Below are 24279 nucleotides of genomic sequence, written 5' to 3' on the forward strand. Positions count from 1 at the left end.
TACTACTTCACACAAAAGCAACTGGATTATGGAACTCATTCTTGCAAGACTTTATAGAGATTCCAGAATGCAACAGACAAGTTTATGGAGTTTACACCTAATGGTTATAATTAAATATGACAATGCAGATGCAACTTCTAGCTGAGTAAAATGATTGCTTGCAGGAATAGGGAAGGGCTATATCTCACTATATTTTATTTATTTATTTTCAATGCTGCTTCCTGTCCTACCCATCTGCTTCTAGACAATATAAAGGCAAGATCCAAGATGCTTCAGACCTACACTCTTGTTGGAAGAAGAGATGCTTACTCCGTGGACACTAGAGTCACACACAGCTGGCCATAGGAGCTGCCCTTTCAAACCTCTGTACTTCAGCTACTTGATCCTGAAGCCAGCACTTGAGAGGAAGTTCAGAGCAGCAGAGGGACAAAGATGGGCAATGCAACAACAGTATTAGAGATATCTGAGCATTATGTTTCTGCCAACTCAAGGCTTGAGAAACCAGCAGTCCATTATCTCCAATGTTTGTCATTATTCATGTCTGCCATTCAGGCAAGAGTTAGCGTCAATGACTCAGAAGTCATTTCACCTACAACTAAGGTGGTGTGAGGTGTGTGGAGTCTGTGTTTGCTATTACTGAGTACATCTGAGGCCTTGCTCACCTGGCAGTCTTTCAGACTGCTGTTGAGGCAAGAGCTACCATGTCAAGCCTTGCTGAGCAAGCTTCTGGGAGGCCCATTTCAGGCAAGTGTGGACCCAGGGAGTAATGTGGCTTCTTTCCAGCACTGCTGGTAACATCTCCCTGTGCATTCAGACTCTTGCTGATGCACAAACCCTGATGCAATTCTTCCAGAAGTCAGTAACACCAGTCATCTTGGGAGTCTATTCAAAACCTTCACAAGCAAGGCGCTTCAACAGAACCCAAGTTGTGGCAGTATGGTCTTGGTATGCCTGGCTGAAAAACAACATCCACTGGAGGTAGTGAAATTGGGTCATTCCACTGCTTTCCACAAGCACCAAGCCAGACCTGGGTCTGTAATCCAGGGGCAACTAAACAGTTACCCAGAAAAACGTGACGAGCTATGGAGCTTTACTGTCTGAATAAGCTGGAAAGTGAAGCCTAGGAATATTGACAGATTTCTATTTCTCTCTTCTCCCTCAACCTCTGAGGTGCTTTGGCAGATGGAGGCTGTAGTACTGGATGTCAGCCACAGGAAGTACTCAGCATGATCAGGAAGCTACTTTATGCGGTTTGTTTCAGAGCAGGCTTCTGGGAACAAAGGAAATGGAGGACCCAGGTTTAAAGGAAAAGCTAGGAGGTCTGCTTCAGCACTGCTGGTGTCAGAGCTGTGGAGCCAGAAAGCTGACAACAGCTGACCAGCTTCTACCCAGCACAGGGCAGGCTCACCATGAGCACACACATTTGAGCCAGAGAACAGAACGACCTCAGCCAGCATTACTCATTAAAACACTCACACTTTTGGTGCTCCCTGCTACAGTGACAGAAGTGTGTGTTCTCTGCCCATCTGCTGTTTTGAGCCTGTGAAGCTCAGCTCTGTAGAAGACATTTCCTGGCCTGCAGTGGGTGGAGAAACACTTGTCTCCTTCTTGCACCCTCTGCCAAGCTGGCATTTAGCCTGGTTAACACTGCAGGTTCATGCAGCCAGTAACTAGAATATGTGAGGTCACCATTTACACTGCTCACGTTTTAGGACATGCTGTTTCCCAGCACTATATCCTGAAGGTAAATGTGTCTACAATGTGACTTACCTCTACAAAAGTAGCAAACTGATGCTAAAGCTGGAAGGGAATACTTTCATGAAGGAACAGTGGCATGCCCAAGTAGATGTTGTGTCCCAGGTTCCTAACTTCATCCCCACAATTCTGCAGCCAACTCCAGCAGCTCTGGAGGAACTCTTACTATTTCAGGGCCCCCACAAGCTCTGGTTCTGTCAGATGGTTATGTATTTTGTCTTTGCAGGATCTCTCATTAGCCAGAAGCTCTGCCCTGGAACAGCTTGGTATCCTACACCAAGATCTGAAGCATAAAGGAAGATTACAGCCTACCTTCCTGAAGCTTTCAGGTGAGAATGCTAAAGGCTTGCACATGAGCACTACAGCCCCTTCTACCCCCAGGGAGCCAGGCAAACCCAGTAAACAATACCACTGACTCCCAGCCTCTTTACAGCAAGGGTGAAAAAAGGCTGCTCTAAGGAAGCTGTGAAGCTTTTTGGGACTTGACTGTCACACAGAAGTGAAGCAAGACTACTCACTGGCTCTGTCAAGCTGCTGTCTTTCTCCAAGAACTGTACAACACAGTATGCCAGCTGTAGGAAAAAAACATGGCAAGATTAGAGCTTCCTCAAGTTACCCAAGACTTACACCAAGAGGTGCTATCACCTCTTAGGCTGGAAGTAACACCATGCCCATTATGTTGCAGATTTAAACAAATCTAGTTTACTGATGGCAAGTGAAGACTTTAAGACCAAGCTGGCAGGGCCTGAGCTCAGGACATTTGTGCAATTTAAAGGACAAAACTTCAGTCACCCAGAGCAGTCCACAGCCAATACATTCAGATGAAAGCACAGCTGCACACAACGAGGAGGAATGAACCTGAGTGACACAAAGCCCTGCCCCACACAAATAGGGCTGAGAGAACAGACATCTCTACTTAGTACCCATATTTTTTCCACTTCCTATCCCAAGTTCTCATCTTCCCTATTCTTCTGCTATTCTTCTGCAACTCAAAATTGGAAGAAATTAATCTCTAAACCAATCTAGCAGACTAGCAAGCCAACTTCTCCACATATCTCAGTGGTGACTAATAGCTGATACATCACATGCACAGGGCTGATGACTGCAGCTAGCAAATTTACCTCTCTGGTTTCAGCAGGCCCCCAATATTTCACAAGCTTCCAGCACAGAAGGACAAAGCAAGCTACAGCATTAAGACACTGGGAAATGTCAGGATACCCTCCTATCATCCAGTGGCACAGGCCCAGACACCACAAGAATGGAACAACCACTACAGTATGGACTGGCAGAGCCCAGAACATCTCACAGCAAGAACTTTGTACAATGTGGCCTGGTAGATAGCTATAAACAATTAGCTTATAAACTAATATAAATATATAGAGCTTTTAATAGCTTTAAGCTTTTGCAAAATCCCAATCTGCCCTGGGAACTTGAAGCACTTCTCACCTGTGGATGGTACACACTGAGAGACTTCACTTTGTGCAGTGGTAACAAGACTCTGATGAGGAACATCTTGTGCTCTTCCTTCAGAGGCAAAGCAAACCCATTGATTATGCTGAGAAGAAACAAGAGTCTAGTTAAAATTTTGACCCAGCAGTAATATAGTGCCTCTCACCTCACAAGACACGCTAGCTCTCACTGCCCCTTGAGGAAGCACCCACCAAAAGCGTGGTCACTGCAGCCCAGCCTGCACACTGAGCTCAGCAAGAGTGTTCTTGGCAGGCACCACAGGAAAATGCCTCTGATGGAGCCTGGACTCTGCTCTGTCCCTGCCAGGCTGAGCCCACACACATTTAGGCAGAACCTCTGGGGAAGGCCAGCTCAAGCAGCTCAGTGCTTGAGTCTTGTGCTTTACAGAACAGAGGATGGCAGCACAACAGGGCCATAAACAAAAGGGAAGCTGAAACCTGGGAGAAGGCTGCCCATTGCTAAGGCTTCTCAGAGCTGTGAGAAGCTCTTCTCTTTCACTGCCTGCTGAGGCAAGACAGCAAGTGTGACTGGACTCAAACTCCTAAGAACAGGAGACAGATCCTGGGGAGGAGAAGGCTACCACTGTATTTATCAGCACGCTGGGGAGTACTTTATGCTCTGTCAGGCAGATTCCCTGGAAGAGGTGCCTCCTGCAAGGACTGCTGAAAGAAGGCACTGCCTTTTCACATAGCACACTGGGCTGGGAAGCCACTCTACGGGTCCTCTGGTCTCCCAAAAGTGGCCTTACCTTCCCAGGATCTCCAGTAGCTCTGCAATCCCATTGTGGTGTTCTGTTTCATAGATGAACCTAAAGAGAAGGATGAGAAGTCATTGCCAAATGCTGGATACAGTTTGATAAGCAAGAGGAAGGAAAAATGCTGGAGACAGGGAGTCTAAATGGTACTAAGAAAGACCTCACCTGTAAAATATATTATTGATCTGCCTCCTCACATATGCTCTCAGACCCAGGAACTTCCCATAGATCCTGTGCAGAATAGTTTTTAGGAAGTCTCGTTCTCTGGGGTCTTCACTATCAAAGAGATCCAGCAGCTGTGGGGAGAGAAATTCAGTCAGTGCCTGCATACTGGCTGTCTGAGCAAAGCTACCAGCAACACCAGGCATTGCTCCTGTTTGGCCAAAACCAGCTCTTTCAGTTGAGTGATGCTTCAGCACCCTGATCACAGAGGTCATTTCCCTGAAACACATGACCTCCTAGTCACAAGCTGGAACCATCATCATTTCTTTCACCTTCAGAAGCACAGTGATGGCTTGCACATTCTACAAAGCTGCACTTCCCCAGATTTCCCCTGCAAGGCCTCTGTGCCCCTCTCCACCTGTACAATGAGTTATGAGTTCCAGTGACTACAGCTTGTACACAGTCTTGCCCTGCACAGAAAATTCTGTCTGCTCATTCAGGACAAATAAAGAAAAGTCACATCATCAAGCACCAAAATCTGCTGCATGTCCTTCATAAAGGTGGTGCACACTGGCAGGGGCAACAATTACTTACAGATAGCACAAACTTCTGGTCAATGTATTTCTTGGCTACATTTGGTTGAAAGTCAGGTGACTCGAGGAACCTGAGGAAGAACTCATACACCAGCTGTTGGGGAAAAAGGAGAGATTACTTAGAAATCCCCCTGCCCTCTCACCAGTGTTTACTTCAGATTTTATGTTTTCCTCCTCCTTAAGGATTCAGGGAAAGGCTAGGAAGCCCAAAAAGGAGCATAAAACCCAGTGTTTCCTTACCCAGTGGGATCAACTCAGCTGCCCTTCGTTTAATGGGCAGGGATCTCTGGTGGCATGTAACTGCCCAAATCTGCATGAGATCTCATCACCTCAGGTCCTCCCAAAGGTAACATCCGCCTGCTCAGATTAAGACATTATGCCTGGGAAACTCTTCTCCCATCTTCAGCACACATCCCTATAGATATCAGAAATCTCCAGAGATGGCAAAGGCTCAAACTCACTGGATGTCCTTGAGACACTCCAAGGAATAACAGAAGAGCAGAGAAATTAAACAGACCCCAGAAAAATATGCAGTGTCCTCTGCCTCCTGGGTACTGACTCAAGGTTGGCTTGGCCTCACTAAGCCAGGAGAGCTGCATGCTGTGTCCCATTTGGAAAACAAAGGGCAGCTTGCTTTTAAAAGGCTGAAACATCAGTGCTGAAACATCAACTTCTGGTCCTGCTGTTCTCTGAGAGGACTGAGCCCACTCTCATCCCTCCTAGTGGTTCTGAGGGGCCACTAGGCCAAACAAGATCAATGTATTTGAAAGGTCTGACTTTGGAATTGAAGGAATGATAGGACCATGCATCTACAGGTAGGGCCTAGCTGCCAAGGACAGCAGTAAAGAAAAAACTGAGGTGCTGACCAAAAAGCTCAGCATTCGGTTGCCACAAATCCATTTGTTTCTCAATTCTGAGAATTCTCAATTCTGAGAAACAAATGCTGCCTAGCATTCACAGCACTCTGGTGCTGAGGACACATTATTTCTATCAATGCTCACATGCCTAGGTCAACTGCAGCAGTGAGAAGTGATTAACCACTGCTGCAGAATGACACCTTATTTCTTCTCTGTATTTTCTGCTTCATTCTGCAGTACCTGCCTCTTCTGCCTTTGTCTGCTTGACAACACATCCCTGTGCAAGTGTCTCGAGCTTTTCTCCTGACTTCCACTGCTGAGCTCTGCTAAACCATGCTCACTGTCACTTTCCTAATCCTTTTTACCTAGTCTGTCTAAAGCCATCTGCAGGTGAATGTTGCATACAGGCATCAGCCAGTTCCCAGGACATCCTTGCTTCCTGCACTACCTAAGAGCCACCTGTGACCCCTGGGTGGCAGGCCTAGTCTTTCCCCAGCAACCCTTGCAGGCTGGTGAAGCAGCAGTGGCAGGGCTGGCAGCCTCCAGATCCACATGGACTCTCAATTTCCTGGAGATAAATTCACCAGATCTATATCCCCCACCTCTCCTCACCTGAAGGTGTGGCCAGGCAGCCTCTAATGTAGGCTCATCTTCTTCAGGGTCAAATTCTGCTCCTGTGGGATTGGACGATGGTGGGAGTGTCCGGAAGAGGTTCACTGAAAACTGAGGTGAGTGAAAAAGTTGCATGAATGACATTCTGACACCTCATGATGGTCCTCCACACAGCAAATCCTTCACTGCAGTGCAACACACACTGTGATTTGTCACAGCTGTGCCCACATGCTGATCCCCTCCTGCAGGCTGTAGGGCAACAGTCTGCACAGGACCTCCCCAAGTGCAGTCTGTGCCAGAGACAAGAGCTTCCACCTCTCCCCACAGCAGGCACTGTCACTACTACCACCCCCACACACACTTCTTTTTCTGGAAGTGGGTAGATAAGGAATGGGTAGGACTGGGGTCACATTCCTCTCTGACAAATCCCTATCCCCTTCTCCTCCCACACTTCCCTACGTCTTTGGCACACAAGCCACACAAACACTGGCTCCATGCCCTACCATGATAACAGCTTCAGGATAGATGGCCTCGGTGACAACATCACGGTTGTGTGTGATGTATTCCACCATCTCATTGAGACCTGCTCGCTTCACCTCCTTGAACTTCAGGTCACTGAGAGGGTCAGAGATGAAGTCAAAAAGAACACAGCACTGCCGCAGCTTCTGGATGAAAAGCTCTTCTCGTTCATGTGGAGGGGCATCTGTCAGAGAAAGCAGGGACATCTGTCTTGGAGACAGGCAGATAATCTTCCTGGTTTACCCAGGGAGCACTGTGGTTTGCTCCCTGTGGTTTCCCCCTCCCCTGCCACATTGCCCTTGAATTGCTGGAGGGAAGAGGGAAAGGCAATGTTATCCCTGCTATTGACATGGGGCAAGGAAGGCAGAGAGGCTGCCAGGCCTCTGAAGCAACTGTCCCATGAGAGGATTTCAAACGGGGTAGCAGTTTCTAACCTGATAAGCATTGATCTCTTCCGTGTACAGAGTACACTGAAAAAGGAACTCAACCAGCTCCCATCACAGACCAGTGACAGCCATGTCCTGCACTCCAGAGACAAAAATGGAGCTGGGCAGCACACACTGTAGCCTAACCCTCCTGCCAGAGAACAGGGTGGAAGAGAGGGGCGAGGATGGCAGGAGCTGTACATTAACAGATTCTCTTTTTGATACAACTGTAAACTACACACTACCTCGGCCTTCCCCAAAGGCTTGTCTGTGTCTGTGAGCAACACACAGCAATGGCTCTGCCTCAATGACTGCTGAAAATGCTTTCTCCTTGTCCATACTCATGTTTAATTGCAACATAATATACACTAAGTGCTAATACCAAGCTGCCCTAATGTGGACAGGTTCAATTGCACTATAATAATTTGCAATGGAAACACAAATAGGAGGAAGCCTGGTCCTTCCCCAGGAATGGGTGGATATAGGAACCAAGGACAGTTTGCACCAAGGTCTCTGCACTTTACCACCTTCCTGCACAATCTGCTGAAGAATCCAAGGTAATCCTCAGTACACAGAAGCAGGTTTAAATACCTCAACTGGGAAGGTAAGTACGAAGTTTGCATTGAGAATACTCTGATTATTTTAGACCATCCATCAATTCTCTACCTGCTAACAAGCCAAGCACCTTTCCCAGAACCATCCTTGCTGCACTGCCCATGTAACTAGCCGGACACTGGAAGGGTTGCTTTAGGAAGAGCCCTTAGACCACTGCACTCTGCCTGGAGAAACTGCAGCTTGTCATGCAGGTCACTTCCACCCCACGGCCTCTTTACCTTTGAGGGCTGGGAGTTTCTGCAGTTCCCGGTTTTTGCTCAGATTGAAACGGGAAGAGCTGTGACGGCGCTCCTTCTTCACAATCTGGGGTCCCCCTGAGTACTTGATTTTATTCAGCTGGGTTGGGGGGGGAGCGCTGTTACTGGGCCGCTTATTTGACGTTGGCTGCTGTTGTGGCTGCTGCTGTGGCTGCTGAGGCTGCTGCTGAGGCTGCTGGGCCTGGTGAAGGAGAAAAGAGTAAAACAACTCAGAAGCTTTTGCCTACAAGCCTCATAAGCAGATGCCATCAGCATCTTCTTGGAATGAAGAAACCAGGCAGGTTTTTCATTGTTGCACTTGCAGTTGAGTGCATCGCACCAGCTCTGGAGCTGCTGGTTGCCTTTGCAGCATACCTGCAAAGTAAACATCAGTTTTACTCATGTCTGCAAAGTACCACAAAGACACCAGAGCCTCTTGGCACAACCAGTGCTATGGATATGGAAAGCAAAGTTACATCTTGTGACAAATTACATGAAGCAGAAATAAGAACTTTCTGTGGTCCAAACAGAAATCTCAGCTGCTGTCTCTGCAGCACTCTGCAGCATAACAAGCAAGTTTAAAAAACCAGCAATGTGCTTCCTTGTCCTTGTGCAGGGACTCACCTGTGAAAAAGCAAAGCATGTAGTACAGAGCAGACATAAAGGCCTTGGAAAGGCAGTAGTGAAGACCACTACAATCATTGCTGCATTCATGGTCCAGGAGCACCTATAAACCACATGGACCACACATACAAACATACACAACCTTAGATCCCAGGCTGTGGGCTCTACCAGCCTGTCATGGCTGCCCTCTCCCATCTCTGCCTCACTGCTGTCTGGACTTCTGTAGATGGGCTTTTCCCACATCACTCCTTTTAGCCACACAAACTCTCTGCCTGTATTCTCCTCTCCCACTGCACTCTTGTTAAACTGCACTAACAGAGGCACTTTCTCATGTTCAGCACGTGACCAGAAACTCAAGCCACTGTTTGCTCAGCTCAGCTCTCTTCTGACCCTGCTGAAGCTCTCCTGGTTCAAGTCCCACTTGGACCATAATGACTCAGTAACTGACCCTTTAATTTCACACTGACCCAACCAGTGGAAAACTCAGCACAAAAGAGGGCAACATCCTGCCAGGAAGCAGAGCGATTAGCTGGAACCAGCACCCAGCCTACCCTGGCTGTGCTGCATGAGCCACCTCCTTCCTGCTGGTACATGAAGCCAAGGAGCTGCAGGATGAATCTGTTTAGGATACAGCAAGAATAGCACAATAGATGGGGAGCAGAGGTGAGTGAAATTCTTGAACATCACCTCCTTCTTTCCCCATAATTCTCAGCTGTCACATAGAGCACAGTGCTGGTCACCAGAACAGTGACCAGCAGTGTTTTAAGGGAGTGCAGGAGCTCAGCTCTCCATCCTCCACGTGGCAAATCTCTTCCTGGCTGAGCTGCAGCTACTCTGCACAGTCCTTTCCCTAAACTGGTTTCCAAAGAGGTGCAGCACAGCACTGCAGTGCAAGAGCAAGAGTTACTGCACCTGCAGCACGTGGGAAGGCAGCAAAGTAGGAACAGGGAAAGCTGCCTACAAGAAGATGCTGCTCTACAGATTGGGATCTGTAGAGCAAGTGTAAAGACTTCCCGTGGACAACAGGGCCCAACACACAACATTTTTTTTGCCAAGCCATTACTTTGAATGAGAAATCAAAAAAAATTTGGTTCTGGTCTGGCTCTGTTTGAAGGAAATCTTGAGTGGTTCTGTTTCAAGCTCAGCTCCAAGCCAAGGTGGGGGGAAGACAACAAGATTTGAACTCTCTACAGTTTACGTTTGTTTTGATTCCCTTCATGGAGCAGCACTGTCCATGATGAGAGGAAGGAGCCAGATAAGCTTGTGATAAAAACAGCAGTGTCTGCCAAACAAAGCAGGCTCAGACTACAAACTGGAGGCAACTTATGCTAAAGAGTAGTCTCTGCTCATTTAAGCCAGGACAAAGCCTTGATGGCCAGGCTCCAAGACTGAAAAGCTCATTCCTCACCCTGAATACTTCGGTATCAGGGCAGTGTGAGCCACTCAAAATATTGTCCAGATGCCTTTGGGAATCCTCAACTCTGCATCACTCTCCTTCCATGGGGAAGAAGGGAAAAATCTGAATGCTGAGCCACCACAGAGCAAAGATGGTACAGAGAGAAGCAGAAGATGCACTGGTGTCCTCCCAGGTAACACTGAAGGAAGCAGGACACATGAGCCCTCCTAGCTGATAGGACATGCCTGTGTACTCCTCCCCCACCCAAAAACACCACAGGCAAATGTTCAGAGCATGGTGTGTTTATTGCATGTGAACAGGCTGTATCAGGGGGCTGGAAAAGTCCACCAGTCTTCAACAGTCCACAGTCTTCAACATCTTGCATGACGAGAGACGAAACATAGTTTCAGGTTTAGCTGCCAGCTATTTAAGAAAGAGTCATGCACATGCCAAAATCTCACTTTTGATTGCTAGAGAAAACCTGATGGTTGGAGAGGTCAGCTATATGCTGCAGAGTTCAGAGGGTTTATGATGGGCTGCTTGTACAGGCACTTTCTGGGATCAAGTTGAATCTCTGCTTTCAGGAGGTGCTTCCTGTGGCAGGCCTGCTGTCCTGCTGCCTTCAACACCTCTTACCTTGGCCACACGAATCAGTAGAGGTTTATTTTAAGTTTCCTAACACTTTCTTCTCTGAAGTTTCCACCCCTGAAAACACAGCAGACTACTGAACGTGAAAGCTTTTCTCTTCATGTACAGACTCTTTCCCTGACACCAACACCAGCCAACTGCTCCATGGCTGCAGGCATCTCTCTACCTGAACAGGCTCAGCCCCCTCCTGACAAGCAAGGCTTACACACCATGACAAAGCCAACAGCTTGTGGCTGTTACACTGCACATGCTGAAGTGACCAGAGAATAGCACAAAGGTGTTTGCACTAAGCACAGTGGGGTAGCCCCACTTTCCCCACTGCAGTGGAGCAGCTCCTTGTGCCAACAGGACAGGCCACCCCTAAATGAAACTGAATTAGAACTCCTGCACACAGGCTCCCTGCCTCCAGAGCACTTCTTCCCCACTGGTTCCCACCACCTCTCCTCCTAGTTAGGAACTTGCCTGCACAAGTCAATGAGCCCCAGGCCCTGAGCTTCCTCTGTGCCATTCCTCTCCACCCCAGAGAACAGAGATCCTCTTTCCCCCACCATCCTGAGCTGTGCTAGCTCCTCCTGCTCTCCCCTACCCGTGCATGACCTCACCTCTGCAGGCACTCCTACTGCAGCTGGGTGCATCGCCACTCGGGAAGCCCTTTCTGCCTCACTGGTCCCTTGAGCATCCCCTGCTTGCTAAGCTTCCCAGCCCAGATCTGCTCTCAGCTCCTCCTCCTCAGATGACTCTTCCCTTCCCATCCCTCAAGTCAGTACCTGTTCTCTTTGTCTGCTGTTACACAGCTTCCCTATTAAAATGAGGCTCTCTGCCTCAGAAGTAACACGAACACGCTGTAATGCCTGAATACTCTCTGAATAATGAACTCCAGGTACTGCAGTAACAAGCCCCATGGAGATATGTGCAAAACATGAAAATACAGCAGCTCACTGAAAAGGTACACCCTCTCACAGAGCTGCAAATCTCATCAGCAAGGCTCCAAGCTGCCCTTGAGGCTGCAGAGCAACTCCCATCTTTACTGCTGCTAATGCCTGCTCCCACTTCCAGGTCATTAACTCTTTTCCCCACCCAGCTGCCTCTCCCAGTCTTTCTGGCCAGGAGGAGTAACTCTTCCTCATCCTCTCATTCAATGCTGCCTTGTTCTCTGACATTTATTTTTTCTCTTTAAATAGATACACAGAAATTCTCTGCATTCACATACTTATCATGTTCCAGAGGGACTGAATTAAACATACCTTTAATTTCCCACTCCCTGCTCTCATGTTTTACTCCACTGCTCCTTGTCTCTTCCATAGTAAACTGCCCCCCCCCCCCAAAGCCAGGGGCTGGCCAAGCTCTGCTGGCTACTCACATCAGAGAGATGCTCATCTTGGAGTAAAACTAAGAGCACTGCAGTACCCCTGTACTTAAGAGAGAATCCAACACCTGCCTTCCCTTGTGTATGTGCCTGCTTTTCAACATATCTGCCCTTCCAGATCAGCTCCACTAAGAGCTCCTTTTCTGCAGAGAACAAAGCACTTTGCTTAGGGCGTTCTGAACTGGCTCCTACCCTCTTCATCTCCCTCCACCGAGATCCCCATAGGAGCTCTTTGTCCACTGCATTTGCCCAGATCCATCAAAACAGAGCTGCTCTGCAACAAGCTTTACTCATCCCACCAGCCAGACAAGTTGCCTGCAAAACAAATCACAACTTTCTGGTACCAGGATAAATTAAAGTTGATTCTTTCCCCTGCTCCATAGAGCATGGTGTGAGAGAGAAAAGCACAAACTGGAAGAGGGCTGCCCACATGCTACTCTCCTGCTGCGAGCCCATTAAGCATCTACTGAGATATGAAGAAAAAGGAAAGATCTCTTTAGTGCACCCAATTTTCACCCTAGAACAGGCAACCAAGCAACCATAACTCCACAAGGGAATTCACAGGGCATGAAACTCTCACAATGGCAGCAGAGGTATCCAGGTTGGGCTCAGCCCATCAACCCCACCAGACAACACCACTCCCAGCGTTTCACAAGTCAAACCACCTCTTGCTTCTGACATAAGGAAGGAGTTTTGCTCCCAGCACACATTACCTAATTCTTCACACATTGTGAAAGTCAAAATACCTTTCTGTGTTTCCTGAAGAGCAAGAAAATCGCATTCAAACTGGTATACATTTCTTCTTATCAAGGAAAGAGCTCTCTTCCATTCTGTAGCAGAGTACTCCAGAGACAGGAAAGCACCAAGAGGGAACAAACTTCACTGCAGACTCCACAGAGAAAGGAAGAAGAGACCTGTGGCAGTACACACTGCAGAGGTGTCTCCTTTCTGCTCCGCTCTCTGTTCCTATGATCAAAGGAGACACAGCTTTCCATCTTAAAGGAGGGCTGGATTTCATCTGGAGTATGAGGAAGTGGCTGGGTATGCTTTGTGGGAGGGAATTTTAGACACATCACTTCTAAGTTTCTCCTGCACCCAGGCAAATATTACATGCCATTTCAGGTCACAAAAGGAAGCTTGTCACTTGTGACATTCTTTCCTTCTTATTGCACCAGTTGTAACCAGGAGAGCAGTGCCACAGCCCACTGCTGATTTGGATGGGCACATTAGAGTGACCTGCTTTGTTGGCTATCCATTGCAAGACCCAGACTTCCCTACACCTTTCCAGAGCTGTGAACTCAGCAAAGAGTTCCACATAAATAAAAGGTAAGTCTGACCCCATAATGCCAATGCAGGAGTTCTCTCACTTCCTTGGAGTCTGCAGGCAGGTCTCCCACCAAGCTGTTTTCAGCTGTATACACAGAACAAAATGGATAGAAGCAAAGGCCAGGATGGAGAATCTACAAAACTGCTCCCTGCTGCAAGGCACAGAAAGTAAGACTCTGATTCCTTGCTGGCCACATGGCAAGTTAGGCATGAGCACAAAACTGAGTGGCTCATAGTAGGTTTATTTTCTGAGGCTCTAAAATGCAGATCTGTGCTTTGGAGAAGACTCTAAAATAATATTGACTACAACCATGCCACTGTACTACACATTTCTTCCTAGTTTTGATTAGCCCTACATCTCTCCCATGCCCAACCCTCCAAATTACAAGTGCAATGTGTTCCAGACAAGAGCAGAGCACATAAGCTTCTATGGATGTAGAAGTGGCACAGCTTGTTTGCCAAATTGCAGCTTTAAAATAATTAAACCACACATACATGCCTCCTTCCTCAGACGTGTATAACGTTCTTCTGAGACAAATTCTCAAATTGCATCACCACTGCCTGAATGACAGACAAACTCAGGACTACCAGAAAAGTTCCACTGAACACAAATTTGCGCTAATTCTAAGGACAGCTTATCATACTATCATATTCTGCTGAGGCCATTCTAATGTATCTACCCTGGCAACATCCAAACCGAGAGCGAGACTGCACATCTGGGAATACAGACTGTGCCTTCTTGTGAGGAATGCTGCATTCAGCAACAAGGCTGCTATACCAAAGGAGAACCACTTAATCTCTTGCAGTTTATTCTTTCAAGTGTTCCTATCCATTACTTCCTAATCTCACTCCTCCAGAAAACGCCTCAGAAGAACAGATCTTTTCCTATTGCTTCTCACTACTCTCCCACTCTGACACAAAGTGACAACGGAGTTGATGGCACTTTGCTCTGACAGGAGCACAGAAGTTGCTCCCATCTGTCAGGCTTCCACCTCCTTGATAATCATAGCGTGTCCCTTTCTGCAGCCAACTTCGCTATGCCCTGCCCACCTCTGTGAGCACCACTCGCCCTCAGCTTTGAGCCAATAGTCTTTTTGCAGGTCTGTAGGGTATGAGACTCATCTGGTCTCATCCATAGTCACTGCTCCCTTTGGGCCAATTTTCTACTCCGACTTCTTAAGATCCTGGTGACATGTGTTATCTGGTGGAACAGCTTGAAGCAGCTAAAATGAAAGATTTAATTCCTCCCCAAAGATGAGTTTGCACAAGCACACTGCTGTACCCAAGGTAAAAGCCTTACCTCTTCTGAATTCTCTGCCCCACCATCCTTCCCGCTACTGCTGCTGCTGCTGCTGCTGCTGCCAGGCTTTGTGGTGCTTTTGGTAGACTTTGGAGACTCCTGAAAGGATGAGAACACATTCAGAGAAAACTTCACCTGGTTCAGAATTTTAGCATCTCTCTGCAGAGCTCAGGTGTGTGCTGCCACAGACCACTCCTGCAGCACACCCTGCTCCGGACATCCACTCCCAGCCCTTTCTCCCTGGGAAAGGCATCCTCATCGGCTGCCGCGGCAGCTCACGCCCAGGGCGAGGCCAAGCTCCCAAGCCCAGGAGAGATGCTGGCATCTCCCGTCCCGGTCATCGCTAGCTGACCCCGGCGGGGCACCTGCGGGTGACAGGGCCCTGTGCCCACCCAGCCCTTCCCCGGGGCGCGGCCTCATCGGAGATATGCGGTGCCAGGGCACCCACAGCCCCGGCCCAGCCGTCCTGGGCGGCGGCAGAGGCGGATCCGGGCCCTCACCCCGGCGGCGGAGGGAGCAGCGGGGCCAGGACGTGGGTGCGGCCGTACCTCCCCCACCGGGAGCATCCCCGCGGCCGGCGGAGCGCGCAGGGCAGGGCGGGCCGGGCCGGGCTCGCACGGAGGCACCGCCGGCCGCCCCTCGCACCCGCCCGCCTCCCCCAGGCCCGCGCGCGCCCCCGCCGCCCTCCTGCGCCACCCGACCCGCCCGCCGCGGGCGCGCACCCGCGCCCCCGCCCCCTGCCGGCCACAGCCCCGTGCGCGCCCCCGCCCGAGGGCTGAGCCGAGGGAAGGCCGCGCCGGGGAGGGGCGGCGGGAGCGAGCCGTCGGCCGCAGCGCCGCGCGCGGGAGCTTCTCCGGCGCCGCCGCCGCCCCCTGGGCCGCACCTTCTCCTTCTTCAGCTTGTAGGGCATGGTGAGCGTCGGCCCCCAACCGCTCCGCGCCCGCCGCCGCCGCCGCCGCCTGCGCCCGGGCCCGGCCGCAGCGCCCCGCTCCCATTGGGCCAGGCGCGCCGGCCTGCCTAGCAACAGCCTCCGCCGCCGCCGCGTGCCGCTGACGCAGGGCGGCCGATTTTTCTGATTGGCCGCAGGGCGCGCGGGCGCCAGGCACGCCCTCGGGGGCGGGGCTGCGGGAGCGGCTCTTCCGGGGCAGCGGCCCGGGCGCGGCTTCTTCCAGCGGGAGGGACCCGGGGCGTGCCGGGTTCCTCGGGACACGGCAAGCGCCTGCCCGGGGCTCTCGGGTCCCCGCTGCGTGCAGCTGGCTCCTGGAGAGCGGGAGGAAAAGTGACTGGGCTCCTTAGTCTGCCCGGCTCTCCTTTGCCTCGCTCGAGGAGGAGGAGCCCCAACAGCTTGAGCTGCACCCCAGCTTTGCGGGGCGGGTGCTTGTTAGTGCTCCGATACACAGTTTTGGGGAGGCTGCCCGTGGGAATAAGGGGGCGAGTGAAGCTGGTGTATCCAAGGGTGAATGGAAATGTGCCTCTGAGCACTGCGAGGCCCAGCACAGCCAGAGCTTTGTGGGTGCTGATATGGAGAAGGCTGTTCCTGGGACAGGGGGTCAGGACACTTCCCTGCTCACACGGGGCAGCCCGATTAGCTCATTGGCAGCTGGTCCTGGATCCTCACAGTGGGAGGATGATGTCCAACAGCCTCTATGTGTCACCTTCAAGCCCACCTGGTGGTTGGTCCAGGTGGGCAAAAAGCAACCAGCAGGTAGCAAGCCGCCCTTGAGTTCATGGACCTAAGCAGGACCTGCTGGCAAAGGGGCACCTCATTAGGGCTCATGACGTCTTGAAGGTCTAATGTCAATCCTTCCTCTCATTGTCCTTAAGCTGTGTCTGCTGGTTTGTTGCTAGAGGTGCAAGAGCTCCCATTCACTTCAGCCAGGCCAGTGGTAAGGATCTCATGGAATGTGGCACATGAGTGGGGAGAGAAGCAGGGGACTAGGTGCAGAGGTGGCATCAGAGGTGTTTCAGCAGGAGCACAGTCTTTTCAGTCATTGGGTAAGCTAACCTGGTGTGGCATGTGGGGAAGAAATTCCCTAAGAGTGTTTTGAAAGAGCAGTGCATCAGCTTATTGTTAGCGTGGTTATCATCTTCATTGACCTGACAGTCACTGGCACTCCACAGGATCCCCAGGAGCAGAGCAAGGTCCTAGTTTATGTTGTTCTTCCTCTCTGTCGTGCACAAGTGACCCTGGCCACAGCCCCAGCACAACCATCAGGGCACTTGTGAGCAGGAAACTGTGCCAGCATGAGCAGGTAAAAGCCACTTGCTTGAAGAGTTTGTAGCTATCATCATTCCTTGTCATAAGCTGTCACATGGAATTCTGGATTGGCTTTCGTTGGTCCTGGACATTGGTGAAACTCAGCTTCACTGAACTTGTATTTGGCCCCTGACTTTGTCCAGGTGTCAAGTGATTGATGTTTGGGCCTAACTTCTGTCTTAACACTGTGCCCCAAGGTGGCCATCAAGGTCATCTCCAAAAAGAAGGCACTGGATGAAAACCTCAGGAAATTCCTGCCCTGCTGGATGCAGGCAGGGTGAGAAGGTGGCTTTATCAGGGGGCAGCAGGAGAAGCCCCTTGAGCATCATGAAGTTCTGCAGGGAAGGGAGTGCATTTAAGGGTCCCCAGGGCATCAGGGGCTAAAGGGGAAATGGGAGCACCCTTCGGGGAGCTTCATGGGCAGCAGTGCTACTGGATGAGTCAATGGGGCAGGGTTTTTTGAGGTTCAAAGGAGCAGGGAGTGGTTGGGGGAGTCCTGGGCATTGGGGGCACTGTGAGGCAAAGGGCAGGGATTCTGAGGGGCAGGGAGCTCTTGGGAGCTTCAGGAGGATGGAGGCATGGTGGGCACTTTGTGGGGGACTGACAAGGGCTAGGGGAGCAGCGGTAGGCAAAGGGGATGGGGGTGCAAGGCAAAGGGGAGCCAGCGGGGGGCAGGGCCGTCCCATGCCAAGCCCACGCGTCCACGGATCCCGAAGGGCTCATCCCACTGAGCCAAGGCATGGAGACAGCTTTTATCTCCTTGTGGACTGGCCCCCTCGGGGAGCATCCCCGAGTAGGTGCCTGGGGAATTGTGTTCCCCAGCCCAGGTAGTGAAGAACTTCATGGAAGCCTCTTTTCGTCTCCACATCTGACTGCTGCACTGCACTCTTACCTATTCTCCCTCCACACTACTGCTTACCAATCCAAGCTCTCCTTCCCACCCTGACCCCTCATTTACCCACAGCTCCTTCCTTGCCTCCTGACCTTCCTGGCCCCAGCGTCTGCCCACCTTCCATCTGCCCTTGCCTGCCCACAGCACATGCTGCCTATTCTCTGCAGAGGCTTAAACCTGGAAAACATCTTCCTGGACAGTGAAGAAAACCTGAGGATCCCCATCTCCAAGTTTTCCAGAAGGGTGGTACTGCAGGATGTCAGTGGGGAGTCCCTCGGGGTCTACCCACATCAGGGACTGCCCACCAATGCAGCACTGAGCCAGAGCTTCTGCCAATCCTATGCTTCTGCATGTACTGATATCCAGCAGGAGAAGCCCTGTGACCTCTTCCTGGCAAACACATGGAGTCCTGAGGTCGTCTTCTGCACCCTGCTCTGGGGCCACAAGCCTTGTTATGCCACCAACCTGCAGCACCTGCTGGACCAGACCCGGCAGTCCTGTCTTGCCACAAAGTCAGCCCCTGACCTAGGACTACAAGGTGGGGGGCTGGGAGCAGCTTGGTGTGGGGGGGCATGCAGATTCTCCTGCCTTCAGGAAGGAGGCATTCAGCGTGGAAGCATGGCTCCACCTTCCATCTGAGCTCTTCATAATTTTCTCTACATGGTCCAGCTAGGAGATGGTTGGGCAAGCAGATGAAGAAGCCCACGGTGCTGAGGAAGAGAAAGCTGTCCTAGCAGGTCTCTCTGCATTTCCAGAGGCTGCCTTTAGCAGCACGTTGCAGTGTCTGCCTCAATTTACTTCACCTTGGCTTCAAAGAAGATGGCTCTGCCCCTTTTCTGATTTCTCTGCTGCTTTGAATATCCTTGTGCTCTCCAGAGACTTTTCTCACAGTGGTTTCCTAACCAAAACTTTCTCCTGGTCTTTCCAGGTCCCTTCAGTATTTCCTGCTCTGATTTCTGTCTTCTAAGGAGATTTGTTTGAGCTCATCCACAGCCAAAATCAGCTCTCATTCCTTCTCTTGAAAGTGTTACTAAGGATCACTACTCATTTGCTATCCTTTGCTTTCCATCAGTCTTCCTCTTCTCCAGATCAGGCTGGTGAATCCAGATGCAGCTTCCTCTGAAGAATACAGGATGGGAAGGAGGTTGACACTGGTGTAGTCCAGCAGGCTGTATCCTTGCCCCATGGTCTGTCTCCAGACCTCTTTGGGATCACTCCACACATACAGAAACGCTTTGGAATGTGTCCTTGCCCATAGCAACAAGTTTCTACTATTGCTCTATTGTAATCTTTGTTCTTGCCTTGAGCTAAGAAATCCCAAATTCTTTCCCACCTTTACTCTGACTCGATTTTCCTGTTCTTCCTGTACATGTTTTGTAGAACTACATTAAGTTACTGGCTGGTAAGAAATCCTGTGTCAGCACATTTCCTCAGCTGTTTTGCATTGTTCAGATACAGTATTTGTTGACCACAGATGGCAGAATTTCACCCTGGGTTGCTTTTAACAGCAGCAGAAGTAAGGTTTATAGTGGACAATTGCCTCAACAGTCTCTCAAGTCAAGCAGAATTCCACCATGGGGGTTAACTTGGAATTGAAAATGGACCTTGTGCATTGATTTCCTGGGGGTGTGTGTGTGTGGTAATTTCTGAGGATAACTCACAGAAAGGCCCACTACTCTCTTTCAGTAGGTCAGAAGGGCAAGTACTGATCCCAAATGGAATAACCTCTTCATAGTGGTGGGATGATTCACACAACTGGAGTGCTGCAAGGGGTACCTATAAACTCTTCAGCCTGGAGAAAAGGGGGCTCAGAGGAGATCTTGCTGCTCTCTACATATTCCTGAAAGGAGATTGTAGTGAGGTGGGGGTTGGCCTCTTCTCCCAGGTCACAAATTATAGGACAAGAGGTAAGAGCCTCAAGTGCCATTTTCCCAGGGGAGGTTTAGAGTAGGAAAAATTCATCACTGAAAGGGTCAGACTCCCAGGGTGGAGTCACTATCCTGGAAGTATTCAAAGAATGTCTAAACATGGCATATGGGGACATGGTTTAGTGGTGAGCACGGCGATGCTGAGCTAATGGTTGGACTCAATGATCCTGAGGGTCTTTTCCAACCCTAATGATTCTATGGTTCTACAATTCAATATTCTGTGCACCAGCAGCACAGAGGACATTACACGAAAAAAAAAAAAAGTGGTGATTCCTTAATCTTAAATACCTTCTATGATGGAAGAGACCAAGCAAGCACCTGTTTATACACCTGTGTAGTTAAGGAAGGGAAGCATTTAGAAATGCTGAAGTTAGCTTAAGGGCTCCACAGGAAAGTACTTGTTTCTTTCTAGCACAGAGAAAAAGCCAACTGGCATTAAGACTCGCCCACAAAGACTGACTTGCAAGTAATTTTCCTTAGTTGTCCTCAGTAGTAAACTTCACTCTGAGGCATTTCAGAGGATTTATGACAGCTGAGTCTATTCCCCCTGTTTCAAAGCCTGTGGAGCAGCTTGCAATTCCCTCCTCACAGCACTACACTGCCACTCCCAAGCGCCATACAGCCTTTGCTTTTGGAGTGACCACCACTCATGTTGTTGTCACCAGACAAAGCTCCAGACAATGCTCAATTGCAGAACTCAGTCTTCCCAATGAGACCTAGAAAATAGAACAAATCAAATGGACAAGAACATACCCCTTGCTGCTCAAAGCATGCAAAAGTACAACCAGTCTTTCTGAAAGCCTGGCTGAAAGTTTTCGCAATTATGATCTTATCAAGAGAAAATTTCTGAAAATCTCAACTGTTAGAAGCTTGTAGAAACAAGATAAAACATGTATCAGTTCATTATACATTACTTTCTGTTATTTATCTGTAACTGCTAGATAGTACAGGCTGGCATTATAACAATTGCTTCCTCCTTCTTGGTTCAGTACCTCCCGGGATTATTTAATTTATGTATTTCTCTGGAATCTGGGGTATAGGATCACTTGGCAACAATTCAGAAGAAATGCTTCTCATGCTAACTAGCTTGCACACCCACTCTTTCTATTCTTATGGATCTATGTCTTTTTTGGCCTCATGGTGGCCACAGATGTAATTCCCTGACAGAATTACATTTTACCCAGTTGCTGTTGATTACAGGATAATTGCTAAGTTGGCTTTATTAATTTCTTCCTTACTTCCTTTGGGAGTTCTACCAGGTCTCTTTGTGGCCCATAAATTGTGTCCACTATCAACGGGTATGCTTTTTCCAAATTTTTGTTAACCTCTCCCTAGGTCTGAGATCACTGAAGCACCTCAAGACCTAAACTTTAACAAGGGAGTTAATTTGTTTTTCTAACACGTGGAAAATTGCCTTTCTTGCTGACTAGGTTTAAAAGTATACAAAGATCAAACATCTAAGAACTTCCTTTCTTAGGAAAATTTTGACATATTCCACACTTTGCAACACCCACGCAGAGCCAGGGAAGCTCTGTAACTTCCTTGCCCTGCCTGTACGGCGCCTCCTTAGGCATAAGTCAAATGAGGACCTACTTTCCAATGTGGTATCATAACACTTGTGCGCCATCAAAGAGCTTCCTGCCTGCCGCTGTTCCCACCGCCAATTCTATCAGTAGGTTCGCTCTGACTCTCCCCACATCCCCGAACCAGCCGTGCCGTATCGCCGTGCCCAGGTGCGTACTGACGCTCGCCGCCGGTCTCACGGCCCTTCCAGACCCCTGCAGGCCAGCTGGGGGTTTCCTTCACGGGCACGCAGAGCTCCCGCCCTCGGTGGCGCGGGGCCCCGCCCCGGCCCACAGCGAAATGGCGGCCGGGCTCTTGCCCGCAGTAGAGATGGCGCCGCGGCCGCTCCGAGGCGCTGGCGGGCGGGCTGGCGTCGGAGGCGGGGATTGGTGGGGGCGGTCTAGGGGCGGGGCGAGGGGCGCGGCCGGGGGCGGGGATTGGCGGGCGCGCCGGCGGGGCGGGGCGCGGGGCGGGGCCGGGCAGTGCCGGGCAGGGCGCGCGGCGAGTGAGCGCGGCCCCGCTCCGCTGCCGCCGTCTCCGCCGCCGCCGCTGCCGCCCCCGCCCCGGCATGAGGAAACGCAACGAGTCGGTCACGGTGGAGCATGAGCGCGCCGCCGCTGCCGCCGCGCCCGGGCCCCTCGACAAGGGCTGCAGCCTGAGGCGAAGCCTGCGCCTGCCTGCCTCCGCCGCCGCCGACGGCATGAAGCGTCCGCTGGGCAGGTGAGCGCCGCGGTCGCTCCGCCGGGCTTTGTTATCCCTGTGTTACTGTCTCGGGGGCACCGGGAGCCTGCCGGGGAGCGGGTCGGCAGCGGGGCTGGGTCTTGCGAGCAGAGGGGAAGGGCCGCCGCCGCCCGGCCGAGGAACCCGCGGGACGGACAGGTACGCGGGCCCGGGATGTTCCCCAGCTCAGCCCTGCTTCCCTGGCTTTCCCTGTGTGCCAGGAGGGCAGGTGCCGGCCCCGCGGTGCCTTCCGTTCTCGGGGCAAAGAACTGGTCGGAGAGCGGGGCGGTAGCGGGACCGGCGGACCCAGCCCTGGCCAGCTAAGGATGGGAGGGGCTTGGTGTTCGTACCTGGGCGCTGCTGCCTCCAGCCCCCTTTGGAGCAGGCAGGCGTTCTCCCGAACAAAAATGGCTAGCACGGAATCCTTCCATCAGAGAGCGTATGTGGAGCAGCAGGGCCCTGCAGGTAGGATGTCTGCGTTTTTGGAAGAAGCTGGTGGCTGTCAAAGTCATCTCTTTCCCATAAATGAATCAGATTTAGGGGTCAGTAGGAGAAGCTGACATGCGTGACTGTTGGAAGGAGTTTAGCCGTGGCATTTTGCCACCTTTGTTAACGTTTTAAACGTTTTGTGCATATTTATAGTGGGGAAATGTTTGTGTACCTTTCTAAAAAGACTGTAGCAATAGAAGGTGCTTATCACCTGGACCCGTCATCGTACAAGGTTTTGGGAGGCTGCAGTACACGATGAAGACTTGCCTCCCTGGCCCTCTGCGACTGCGAGTCAAGATACAACCTTTTAGTTTCACCTAAACCAGTATGGTGGTATTCTTTGTGTTTTCAAAGTGTAAAGAATGTGTAATGAGCAAAATAGTTGTGTGATTTGGGCAGCTGAAACCAAATTGCTGTGCTTCAGCAATACATCAGCCAAATTAAAAAAAAAAAAAAAGGTGCTTATCAGCTATTGTGGATGTTTCTCTGCTAAATTTTCTGAGATTTTTTCCTGTTCTCATAGACAAAATTAGCATCTGAAAAGAGCTGTGGATACTTGCCATGTTCAAAGACAGAGGCTTTAAAATGTGATTTCTCATATTGGGTAATAGCTATTTAATTTTGTGCCCTGGAGGTAAACCTTTGGGATGCTGTCACTGCTCTGTACATGTTATGACAAGCTTTTGGTAATTGAAAATGGCGCTGAGTTGATCTCTCAGTTTCCATGACTGTGCAGTGGATCAAACTGCGACAGTGCCCTGCTTTTATAACATTTTAAAATTTGGCACATCTATTCTCTTTGTCCAAGTGGATGTCTTCTAGACCAGTGCCACTCGAATGATGGCTTGCTGGTTTCTTCACCATTATGAATGGCACTCAAGCACCTTTTACTCAAATGGAAATGCTGTTGGTGGTGAGCATTGAGTAAGCCCTAAGAGCACTGAGTGCAGGCTCTTGGCTTGGTCTGGCAGGCAGGTGCTTTGTGGATCCCAGACACAGCACAGCTGTATTGGGAGGGCCAAGCTAAAAATAGGGAAAGCACATCCTGTCTGCAAAAAATATTGTTGCATTTATTTCTCCATTTACACATTTAAAAATTATCAGCAGTCAGGCTTTCCTTGTTTTTCTCCACATTCTGCTTTTGAAGACTGTTTCAGAAATTCTTGAAGTCCTGCATGGATTCTGGCCCTTCCCCCTGGCTTTCTGCCCCCCTGTCCTTTTTGGGTCAGGTACTATGTTTCACACAGCAGTGTTTCTCCAACTTGTGACATTGTAGGAGAATCTTGTTTGAAGCTGATTTTTCCTTTTCCCCATTTTGAAATATCTTTATTTCTGTGATTTTTGTTTTCTTTCATGCTGTCCTCTGTTGTCTACCTTTCTTACTGACTTTCAGTGAACCTTCTCTGACTTCCTCTCCTTGTGAGCCTTCAGACAGTGCTTTGCAGGCAAAGTGTCTCTGTCTGCCAATACCTTCCAGGAGTGTTTTTTACGGGATAACAAACGCACTGCTGAACTGTGAATCTGAGCGTGCAGGAAGGGGATGTCCAGGCAGAAGAAGGTATGATGCCCAGAGATAAGCTTCTTGTCCAGAACAATCACCCTGAGTTGGGTCAGACAGCCTTCTAGCTCCATATCCCACCTTTGGTGGACAGCAGGGAGTGTTTAAGGAGGAACATGAAGGTACGCATGCAGTGACCTCCCCAGGGTAGTTACCCTGGCTGTGGTCAGTTACGTGGCCAACAAGTTGCTGTTACACCATCTAGATAATCATA

The 24279-nt window shown here is 50.2% G+C and overlaps 2 protein-coding genes across 6 annotated transcripts in view; one reads left to right on the forward strand and one right to left on the reverse strand.

Moving 5' to 3' along the window:
- Positions 1-22573, reverse strand: part of PPP2R5D (protein phosphatase 2 regulatory subunit B'delta) — a 34033-nt gene extending 11460 nt beyond the window's left edge. Inside the window, exons 1-10 of one of the 4 annotated variants that reach the window (XM_053973101.1) lie at positions 22369-22573; positions 14659-14757; positions 7981-8200; positions 6707-6906; positions 6204-6314; positions 4736-4828; positions 4145-4275; positions 3974-4033; positions 3202-3310; positions 2274-2327 (exon numbers count right to left, since the gene is read on the reverse strand). In XM_053973101.1, coding sequence (XP_053829076.1) covers positions 2274-2327; positions 3202-3310; positions 3974-4033; positions 4145-4275; positions 4736-4828; positions 6204-6314; positions 6707-6906; positions 7981-8200; positions 14659-14757; positions 22369-22530 — 1239 coding nt within the window. In that variant the 5' untranslated portion in view covers positions 22531-22573. Of the gene's footprint in view, positions 1-2273; positions 2328-3201; positions 3311-3973; positions 4034-4144; positions 4276-4735; positions 4829-6203; positions 6315-6706; positions 6907-7980; positions 8201-14658; positions 14758-15158; positions 15291-15541; positions 15631-22368 lie in introns of those variants that run through there. The other 3 variants (XM_053973103.1, XM_053973104.1, XM_053973102.1) reach the window with 3 other exon arrangements.
- The window catches only part of ABHD12 (abhydrolase domain containing 12, lysophospholipase), a 36630-nt gene continuing 34127 nt past the window's right edge, over positions 21777-24279 (forward strand). For both annotated transcript variants that reach the window (XM_053973106.1, XM_053973107.1), the window contains exon 1: positions 21777-22018. In XM_053973106.1, the coding sequence (XP_053829081.1) occupies positions 21867-22018 (152 nt within the window). In that variant the 5' untranslated portion in view covers positions 21777-21866. The remainder of the gene's footprint in view (positions 22019-24279) is intronic.

The sequence above is a fragment of the Vidua macroura genome, chromosome 3 (assembly GCF_024509145.1).
Source record: "Vidua macroura isolate BioBank_ID:100142 chromosome 3, ASM2450914v1, whole genome shotgun sequence".
In the NCBI taxonomy this organism is placed as follows: domain Eukaryota; kingdom Metazoa; phylum Chordata; class Aves; order Passeriformes; family Viduidae; genus Vidua; species Vidua macroura.